This window comes from Pteropus vampyrus, unplaced genomic scaffold (genome assembly GCF_000151845.1).
Source record: "Pteropus vampyrus isolate Shadow unplaced genomic scaffold, Pvam_2.0 Scaffold286, whole genome shotgun sequence".
NCBI lineage: Eukaryota > Metazoa > Chordata > Mammalia > Chiroptera > Pteropodidae > Pteropus > Pteropus vampyrus.
Window position 1 is genome coordinate 1,638,563 of NW_011889067.1, and position 11,162 is coordinate 1,649,724.

An 11,162-nucleotide genomic window follows, 5' to 3' on the forward strand; every position below is an offset into this window, starting at 1 on the left:
AATCTGTCCTTGGTGGTCCTCAGTGTGTTTATAGCTATAGCACCTGCTCTTTCCAGAAAAAAACTTCCTCTCTTGGATTCTTTTTGTTCCGACCCCTTTTTATTATTTACTCACTTTTTCCAATCTTCAATCATGAATGCATTCAAACACTTACCCCTTTCCTCTTTTTCCAGCCCAATTTGCTCTTGATTCTCCTTTTATCCAGGTTTCAGCAGTGGCCACATGGAAAGCCAAGAGAATTCCTGATGACATCCCCTCAGAGGCCACTGGTGGCATTCCTCAGTGGTTCCTCTTTCAGTAGAATGCAGGTGTTGCAGGGGGGAGGTTGCCATTCTTCTCTCCTAACCCAAAGCAGATGGCACTTATAGTAGAGGTCCCACGCTGATACTGCAGAAGTTCTTTGTGACCTTTATTTTTGTACCCCTTGTCACTTTTGAAGACATCGTTTATCTCCTTTCTGTATTTCACAGGGCATTTCTATATGAGAACATAAAATTTCACACCCTTGTGATGTTATGTTTCAACAGGTTTAAAAATGTTATCTTTGAAATCAGTCCAACAGAAGAAGTTGGAGACTTTGAAGTGAAAGCCAAATTCATGGGAGTTCAGATGGAGACGTTTATGCTACATTATCAGGTGGGTGTGCACCAGGTGTCACCGAGAGCTCTGTGTCTGAGGTAGTCGTGTTCTTGTCCAGATCAACAGGTAGATAGAAAGGAAAGCCATTTGGGGGAAGCTGTGTACGCTCAGCGGTGAGCCAGGCTGAGAGGAAGGAGCTGTGTCTGATTCTGTGTTTGATTTGCTCTGGTCCTGCTGAGAGCTTCTGCAGAAGTGGAAATCTTCAGAAAGAGGTTATCCGAAGCCCCCGCTTAGCATTGCCGCTAAGTTAAGCTGATACCTTGGAGTCGAACAAAATGTTAAGTACAAATCTTGACTGTACAAAATTGTAAGCCTGCTCCGTAGCTTGACATTTTCTTTCTCATTTTGATCGATAGGTGCTTAAAGCATCTTTCTGACAAGGTGTGCATAAATTGCATCTTTGTAAACTGAATCCCATTTTAAATTCAAAAAGAACGCTACAGTGAATCATTTTATCATGTGATTATCTCTAAGTTTTATTCTGCATTATCGCTAATCTTTATACGTTAAAAAATGCCAGGGCATTGGGAGGATTCCTAGGTACTATGCAGACACCTTTAGCTTTGCGTATGTAGAGGTCAGAGTTGGTTCCCATCTCATCCCTTGCGCTGCTTCACATGCTGTATTTGTCACACTGGGCAGGCACCTTCTTCTGAACATGCATTTGGGTTTTTGTACAGGTCGCTCTCCCACCCTTATTCCTCCATCGTTACTGAGTCCTTTCATGTGCGGAACCACTCCTGAACGAAAGCCTCCTCTGAGCACAGCTGGTTTTCTCTTTGCTCCGCAGCCTGTAGAAGTAGTCTCTGTTACTGTAGTGCCCACTTATTTTCCTCTCATCCCCTAGACTCTTTACAAACAGGTAGTGTTGCTTTGTTTTCTTCTCAATGACTCATAGACCTTCAAAACATGTTGGCTGAACAGATGTGAAATGATTTCGTGATGCACATAGCTAACTCAAGTACTAACATAAAAAGATCCCTTTATTCCCTCAGTTTCACCAAGTGCGTATAGGTCGGCCAGTCTGCCTCAGGTAATGTGTTCGTTCCTGCACAAATTCATGAAATATGGAATGACTGCCAGGTGCGAGGTATTAAGTTAGGCACAGGTGATGCACCAGGATCCTAGTCCTCGTGGAGTTGCTAGGATTTTTCCAAAAGATAAATTGCTTGAACTTTTAGGGTCCTTTTAAGCTCTTAAGACTCTTGCTTTCTCATCACCACTGGAGTTAAGGGGTGAGGCCGCTCAGATTTTTCCTCGATTCGTCCTGGAGTGTTAGAGTAGGGGGAAAAGCAAGGACTTTGCAGTCTGATCCAGATTCAGCACTTCATTTACCATCTCCGAGTCTCATCTTTAAACTGGATAATAATCACACCTCATAGGATTTTTGTCAGACTTAAAAAAGACACTGTATAATGTGCTTACACAATGTCGAGTACATGGTAGACAGCTAATAAACATTTAGTTCTCTCTTGTCCCTTGCCTTCAGAACATAAAAGCTTTCTTATGTGAAGTAGAAATTAAGACTCCAGTAGACATCGTTGAGGCAAAATTACCATCCTTCTTGTTTTCAGTGATTAGTGTATTTCATCAGGGATCGAATGAAGTGCCTTCACCTTCTTCAGGTTGACCTCTATCACTTGGACAGACTGGAGACATATAATTGTAACTTCTGAACTAAAGAGCGTAGCTGTGTCTGATAAGTGAGCATGCTGCTTTTTCTCTCTGTTTTGTATATTTTGATATGAGCCACATGACTTCTTAGCTCCAAATTCAGTGACCAGCATGTGCCTCTGCTCGAGCTCTCCTGGTGGCTGTGCTGTGGACAGGTCCGTAGCCAGGAACCCTTTTCTCCGCCCATTTCACACCTGGCGCACGAGGCAGGCTTCATTCCTTCTCTGTCTCTCCCTGGATTGTGTCCTTTCGATTCTTGTTCCACAGACTTGATTAACTCTCAAAATGTTTTTCTGAACAGGACCTGCTGCAGCTACAGTATGAAGGAGTTGCAGTCATGAAATTATTTGATAGAGCTAAAGTAAATGTCAACCTTCTGATCTTCCTTCTCAACAAAAAGTTCTACGGGAAGTAACTGATCATTTGCTGCCAGCACAGAAGGATGAAGGAAAGAAGTGCTTCACGGTTACCTTCCTAGGGCCCTTTTTTACCCACTGGAAGCAGAGACCCAACCTACAAGGTGCTCGATATACTCCCAATGCCACATCTTTAACTCTTCCCTCTCTGACTGGACATTTGTAGCCCCCTTTTCATAGCGAGATTGTATTTCAGGCTTAGTCTGACCCTTCTTATTCCTTCATTTTCTTCTGTCACTTAGGAAGGAGTGGGAACTTGACCAAAACCTATCTGTGTTGTTATAATGGTCTTAGAGGTTGCATTACTATATTGTAAGCTTTGGTGTTTGTTTTAATCTGCATTAGGGATGGTGGGATTTGAATTCTTGTTATTTAGAAGTGGAAGCTGTTAGCACCAATGACATACATTGATATAAGACACAATCAAAATGTCAGATTACCCGTCGTTCTTAGGCTGTCATTTAAAAGTGAAGTTCCTTCACAGTAAAACGGAAGGATGTGGGGTATCATCGCTCCTCTTCTGTTTTGTTTCCCTTTATAGGCAGGAGCTAATAGAAGCCACTGTACTGTGTTTAGAGGAAGCATTTCTAGAAAAGGGGATGATATCATTTTTAAACTTTACCATCAAATTTGGACACTTCTGTTAGAGTAACTCTCTTGTCATCGAATGGTAGAGTCCCATTGATAAAATTCGGCCATTTAGGTGGATTTATAATGGTCTGTGGTGTCCCTGCTCTTTGAGGTGTCTGCTTGTCTGCTTCAGTGCAGAGATTGACTGGTTCAGGAAGACGGCCCACTTCGTCGCTGTGGCAAAGGAATGGGTTAGCTTAGCTTAGGATATAATTTTTTTCAAAGCTGTTTTATATCTTAAGAGTGCCTTATTAAAGTGTAGATTTATTTCTTAAAATGTGGGTGATAGGAATTTTAAAGATTTATATAATGCTTCAAAGCCATTAGAATATGGTAAGAAAAGGTTTTTTAAAATGGGCTTATCTGTATATCTGAACTCTTAAAACTTTCTTATAGCTAAAACACTAGGATTTGTCTGCAGTCGCAGAGATAATCCTGCCTTAAGTAGATGGAAACAAAAATAAACAGAACCAGCCAACCAACGTTACACATGATGTCAAGTCTGTTTCCCCATTTTTTTCTCTCTCCTCCTGCCCACACTGCTTTTATCTTATGAGCTCCAGTTTTCTGGGTTTAGTCAAAAAATTCAGTTCTAAACATTGAATTTCTAGGAAGTTTTTATTCTTAGATAAAAAGTCATACTTTTTAAAAAAATCTGTTTATCCAGGAGAACAGTGAAATCATGCTACTGAGCCTCAATTTTCTCTGATATTTTGGTTCAGTATTCTTTTATCACAAAACATAAAACTTAACAAAATAAACTAACATCTATAAATTGATCTATGTATATTTAAATACAATAAACTGTTTTGTCAATAACAAATTATGTGATGTGTCCCTATTACAAATGTAAGTGCTGGAGACGTGTTTTTCATGATGCACTATTTACTCAGTCAGGTCCGTGGGTGCAAATGTACCCACTGCAGGCAGACCCCTGGCAGGTGAGGTGGGGCATGCCACTGACGGAAGGAGTCTCCGCTACCCTGACCTCGTTTTTTGTTGTATTTTGGAAGATAATTTTTTAGTAAATATTTTTCTCATATTAAAAGAAGATGCTATTGCAAGTAGCATCACCTCAGAAACTGGGACCAATGCTTTTACCTTGAAGGAGGATGGATACCCGTCGCGCATGTTTGTCAGGTTCCAAAGGCCACACCCATGACCGACAGTGAGCTGAGTTTACAACTCCTTTAATAAAACATGATGTTTCAATTATTTGTAAGGATTATAGTTCCCTTGACACAACATTTAATGCAAAGTAGCACAAAACGCACTTCGAGAGTTTTGATGGTGACTATATATTGAATTGTAGTTTTAATGACATTGAGAAGGCCTAGGTGAACTCAAGTGGCATTGAAACAGTGTAGTTCTTAGTCCTTTTATTTATTAGCTGTAGCGTTCTCCACCTTGTCTCTCTCCTTCTATGATCTTCTGTTCCACCAGCCATCGTGACATTTATCATGAATTTACCTCCTCCCAAGAATTTGGACTGCCTGCCCATCAGATTGTTGCCGCACACAATTGCCTTTGTATCTCTGTATGAAATAAAAGGTCATTTGTTCATGTTTGTGTTTATTTTTTCTCAGTTTCATTGTTAGCAGTTCCTGCTAAACAGAGTGTTGACTAGAGTGAGATATAATAATTGAAAACAACCCTTTATAATCTTGAAGGAGCAAACACAAATCAGCTATCAAATCACTGAATTATCTCAAAGCGATTTTTAACATGTGAGTAGCCTTTTTAAATGTAATATGTTTAAAGTAGCCTCAACATAAAAAGGAATAGGGGGTGGGAAGAACAAACATCTCTGAGTTCTGATTGGCTAATGGCTGAAAGTTTAAAATTGCGGCAACATTTAATATTAAGCGACGATATAAAATAAGGGGGGAATTGAATAATTGTAAACGTAAGTGAAAACTGGGAGGTGATGGTCTGCGTGAGGGCTGGCTATGACCCCACACGCCTCTGAGGAAGAGTGACGTGAGCACCTGGGCTTCCCGCAGTGAGCCCTCATGGATGTTCCTCTTGAGTCACTTTTCTCCTTTGGAAATGGAGATAATGCTCTCTGGCAGTGTGTTAATGAAACCCGAAATAAGCTGTATTTTAACAACTATGCTCTACATTGCCCTGCAGAGAAATCAAGGGACTTAGAAAGGTGCTTATCAAGGTATCCTCCTGTTAAATAAGGAAACAAGGACAAAGGGAAAATAGAGGAAGGTGAGCTGGGTCCCCGGATGAGGGCCCTAGAGCCTCCTGCTCCTGGCAGCGCAGCCACAGCAGTGCTGCTCACACTTTTAGGCCCCTGTAAACCTGAAGAGAATTGAGGAGAATACCTCACCTCCCTCCACCATTTTCACTTTGACATCTAAATTTTTCTTTGAATGTTTAAGTTGTAAAGTTTATAATTGCCAACATATTACAAACTCAAAGATAAAAATGGCTTCATTTTTCAAGGAATCCAGTGGAATGCCTCATCTATTTTAAAAGGTATGTGAGCAAAGATCTTTGTCAGTTGGAAATTTTATGTCTTTTTTTCCTTCAAACTCAGATTTCTATTCTACTTCCTTCAGAATTTTATCTTAATGTAATATTTTAAGCATAAGTCTTATTTTTAATCATCCTGTCACAATTACCTGTAATTTTGTTTTATTTCCTGTGACCATATGGCCAGTAACTCAATCCTGAAAGATATATATGCATCGTTATTGTTAGTACATGTTTTGTCAAAGCAATGTTATATATTGTCTTGACAGAATTCTAAAAGTAAGGTATTTGAAATGCATTTCTTAATGAGATAGATGAAGGTTTAAGAAACTTATGGATAAATACTACTCTTGGTAGAATGAGATAAGGGTCCTAACCAATTCTCTTCTGCTTTTCACTTTTATAAATGTAAGCTGAGAAGTTTTGCTGTCATAATAAGCATATGGAAATGGAAAGTGTTTTGTTATAACAACGTCGCCCATTTTTGACTGAATTACACTCATAACTTTTTGACTTAGAGACAACTTGTTTAATCCACTCTGCTAAAAATCCTTTGGGAAACTAGAAATATTTTAATACTCCTTTGGTATCACAAGTTTAAAACTTTTTTATTATGAAACTTCTAACATATAAACAGAGGGAATAGTATAATGAACTCCCATGAGTCCACCACTCAGTCTCAACAGTTATCAACACATGGTCCAACTTTTATCTCTACCTCTATCCACACCCCCCTTGGGTTATTTTGACAGATCCCAGGTATAGTATTTCAACCATTAATACTCCAACACAGTGTTTCTCAATAGAGGGAGCAGTTGTTCCCCCAGGAGACACTTGTCAATGTTTGGAGATATTTTTGTCCTAACTAAGGGGATGCTACTGGCATCGAGTGAGTAGAGGTCAGGAATGCTGCTAAACACCTTAACCAGGCACAGCAAAGAATTATACAGACTTTTAATACCCAAACGATTATTATCACACCTAAAAAGTAACTTTTAAATATCAAACATGAAGTCAGTGTTTACATTTCCCCAGTCATCTTTCAATTGCCTGAACAGTTTGTACATTTGAGTCAGATGGCAAACAAGGTTCACACGTTGCATTTAGTGGCTAGGTCTCTTAAAGCCCTTAATCTAGAAATTCTCCCTCTTTTTTTTAATCTTGCAGTTTATTTGATGTAGATCCCGTATAACTGCATTCTACATTCTAACTAAGGTTTTTACTACAGCCATGTGGGTCAGACTCAGTTTCAACCTTTTAAAAGCAAGACTATTTCAGAATTCCCATTGTTCACATCAGGGGCTTATCTTTTTATGCTGTAAATAAAGACTGGTCATTGGGTTCAAGTGTTGCCCACTTGACACAGTTTTTCATCACATGTCACATGGATTCAGCAGCCACGAATAATGACTGCCTAGATTTATTTCATTATAGGTTGCAAAATGATGATATTCTCAGTATTATTACTTCATTTATCAGAATTCTTCTAAATTCCTGTCATCAACTATTTGTTTGATTACCTTCGAGAATATTTCTACAGGAAAGGAAGAATATTCATACAGGAAAAGATGATGCATGCTTCCTTTATTTACCAGTTTTCAGAATGAAGTTCCTGAACATCCTGAAGGTGACCAGTGAGGTGGTGATGATTTTTAATCACATGACTGACTCCTGGATTTTTAATATATTTGATGTCTTTCAATCTACTGCAGATTTTTTTTTTTCTTTTAATGCTCAAATTGTCCCCTCATTGGCCGGTAGAAGACCTTCACAGTGGCTGTTGAGTCCTCTGACATGACCCCAGCAGTCTGTGATAACTTCCTTGCTTTTTGGCATGTGTTTCAGCCTCACCTTGTTATTTTTCTCACTCCGGACCTGGAATCAACCATTTCTCTAAAGAGCTCTGGTTCCTTTTAGTGGGATGGTGTTTAGAGAATGGTCTGGGTGCCATGGGTGCTCATCACTATTAGTTGGTCATTTCCTCTAAGCTTTTTCAATGGAACTAGTTTTGTTTTGTTTTTTTTTAAGAGAACATTTCCTGAGTTTATAATGAAACAAGGTATTAAATAAAATGCTTTTACCTTAATAGATGCAGCTCTATGAAAGGGGGGGAAAAAAGCACCCTGATTAATAGCGTTCACCAATTCTACAGCGTAAATACTCCCCCATAGCTGATTTCAAGCTCAATGTTACTTGTCACTGAATGGAAAGTTGGGGAGAGGTTCTAGCAGTCAGCTCTTATGAGCCAGCACTGCTGATTTTATTCCAAAAATAATAGGGAGCAATTGTTGGCTTTTTAAAAGAGCAAGAAATGATCAGATTTAGGCTTTAGAAATGTGGAGGATGCATGGAACGAGGAGGCAAGAGTCAAGACAGCTTGTGCTAGATGTCTCTTATTTGTCCCTCCAGATCCACTATCTTTCACTCTCCTCTGTGTCTTAGAAAGTTGGCCACGTGGACTGCCTCCGTCTCTCTGCCACCTCTGGTTGGGTTTGTTCAGAGGCGGGCACCACAAGGAGCTTGGAGTTCTGGAAGCAGATGAGGTAGGATTTATTCCTCCAGGTTGCTGTGAATTGGCTGCTTCTCTACGTAAGGCCAGCTCTCCCCCAACAACCACCCTTCCCAATGGCAGTAAGCAGTCCCTCAAGGCCCAGAGCGCTAACAATCCCTTCTGTAACTAGCCCCACAGGTACTGCATTATTTCCAGACCCCGCCCTGTCTCTTTATTAACCTTTCCTCAAATTACCAGTTTGTGCTATATGTTTCCTGCTGGGACCCTGATAAACAAGTGGACCAATTAAGGTCTCAATTAATGAGAGAGTTGGTGGCCAGAAATGGAGAGTGGTTGTTAGGATGGAAAGAGAGGGGGTGAATGCTGGAGATACTTATTAGGAAATAGAGTTGATTTACTAAGTGTTGGGGGAGCACTGGGCCAGCCAGTGCTCCTCGGAATGGTTCTATGATCAAGTAAGTTCGGGAAGTGCCATATTCATTCCATCGTTCTACTTGCAAGTCATGACGCACATGAGCATGTTAAAAAGCTTTGAGAAATCCATAGTCAAGAAACCTGCTTACCTCCTTGTTACCTACCTTTCTGCAAACACGTTTAATTGCAAGTCCATGCCTCCTACTTTTCAGGAAACTCCTGTTAGCCGTCTATAAAACTCATTCCATGGAACACACTCCAAAATGCTAGCAAAAGAGGCTAGAATAGAACCTGACTTCAAGCTTTCAATAACTAGTAAATATTACTTAGGAAATTTTAAAAAGCCAAAAAATCCTGATAGTCTCTATTTTGCTCCTACTTATCTAGAAAATAACCTTTGACATGACTATGTACTAATGTATACTTGATAAACTCATTGTACTTGCTCATAACCACGAGCTTTTGTCCCTGGGGAAACACATTCCCAATTTCTATAGGTACAGAAGCACAGAGATTAGGATGATGAAGAAAAAATGTGGAGGTAGAGCTTGAAAAGAAGCAGAGAAAGGATTATGGGATAGAAATTAAAGGATAACTTCTCTCATAAAAAGCCAACTCAGAAAGAACTGGCTTCCAAAACTAAAGAGAACCAGTGCTCAAAGACCCCTTTCCATTCAAAGAAAGCAGGATTGCTTGGAGAGCTGGCTGGTTTCTGGGGCTGGACAAGGTGAGCCTGAGTCTAACTCATCTTGTGCCCAGAAAGAAAATAAAACACTAAGAAAAAAGAAAAAGGATGGGGACATGTTAGTGGAGGGGACAGAAGCCAGCTTGAAGGTCAAATCTGGGATAATTTGAATACAAAAATAACTAATGGATTATAACCTATTGGATAAAATAAGAATTCATGATCTCATTCCGATATAAACAAATAAATAAGGAAAGGGCAAGAAGAATCACTGATGGATGCTGGAACTAGTGGGTGCATTTTTTGAGTAGCAAGATATTTATGTAGTCTCGAAGTACCTCCAAGAGTCTTATTGATTATAAAGAGAAAAAAGTAGAAACTTTACAGGGTGACATCACCTTACCCCAATGGTCCAAGCTTAATGCCAGCAATGGGACAACTCGATATCATGTGCCTTGTGATTGATAGACTGAGAAGAACGCATCCTTGCCCCTGTACCGTTCCTGCCCCAAATGCATAATCTGAAACTAAGCAAGAGAACGTGCAGGACAAACCCTAAGTAAGGGACATTCTATGAAATACCTGGCCTGTCACTTCAAAAATGTTTAGTCACGAAAGACATAAGACTTGAACTGTTCTAAATTAAAGGATGTCAAAGAGGTGTGACAACTGAATATAGTGGGTGATCACTATATTCCAGTGGTTTAAACAAATTTATTTCACATAAGTCTAGAGGAAAAACAGTTACAAGTGTTGGTTTAACTACTCAACAATGTCAGAGTTGTTTTCTGTCTTTCTGAATACCGAATTTGTTTTTACGCTTTCTCTTTTCATGGTTGCATGATGGTGCCAAAGCTCCAGGCATTACATCTGTATTCAAAGAAGAAAAAAGCTAGCTGAAGCCGTGTCCCTTTTATCTGAAAACCAAAGGTTTTCCTAGAAGCTTTCCCATAGGCTTTCGTTTATGTGTCAATAACTAAACTGGTCATGTTGCCAACCCCATCTGTAAGGCTTAGAAAGTGGCATCTGCCTTTCTAGTCTGCAGGATAAGCCTGGAGGGAGCAGTTGCCATACCAAGAAGTTGAATGTTCTTAATTTGAAAACTCCAGGCCATATTCTTTGACCCCTTCTGTGTTTCCATCTTTAATGGCAGCATTTCTTAAGTCTGACCCATAGACTACCAGTGTCAGAATCATTTGTTATAAAGGCAGAATCCTGGGCCCTAGCCCAGTCTGCATAAATCATAATTTTGGGGGATGGGCTCCAGGAAAATAAATTTTAAACAAGCACCTGTTTTCCAGCAAAGTGGTAGACAAAAGTAAGAGGAAAACTTAGGAAAACATCTAGAAATGCTGTCTAAAATGTAAAAACTATAATGCCTAGTTGAGCTCGTTAGTCATGTGACTAAAAATCAAATAGTAAACATGATTATCTGTCCCACTGATCCAGTAATCTAAAAACAAAAGTTCATACTTTATTCAGATTTCCCTAATTTTTACCTATTCTTTTTCTGTTCCAAGATACCACATTACACTTAGTTATGTCACCTCAGGCTCTTCTTGGCTATGACAGTTTGTTTTTGCCCACTTGGTAAAAGATCTTACATGAGTCAGGGAGTTAAGCCTGGAGCCCAAGCCAGGACCCTCAAAAGGATTCACCCTCAGGTGTGTCGGGAGAGGAAATCCTCTATGGGCCCTGAACCTTCTTG

At 39.8% G+C, this 11,162-nt stretch overlaps 1 protein-coding gene across 1 annotated transcript in view; it reads left to right on the plus strand.

Moving 5' to 3' along the window:
* IQGAP1 (IQ motif containing GTPase activating protein 1) overlaps positions 1-4,922 on the plus strand; it is a 99,651-nt gene extending 94,729 nt beyond the window's left edge. The window contains exons 39-40 of the mRNA XM_011376134.2: positions 528-636; positions 2,615-4,922. Of these exons, the coding sequence (XP_011374436.2) occupies positions 528-636; positions 2,615-2,728 (223 nt within the window). The 3' untranslated portion in view covers positions 2,729-4,922. The remainder of the gene's footprint in view (positions 1-527; positions 637-2,614) is intronic.
* The last annotated feature ends 6,240 nt before the right edge of the window (positions 4,923-11,162 follow it).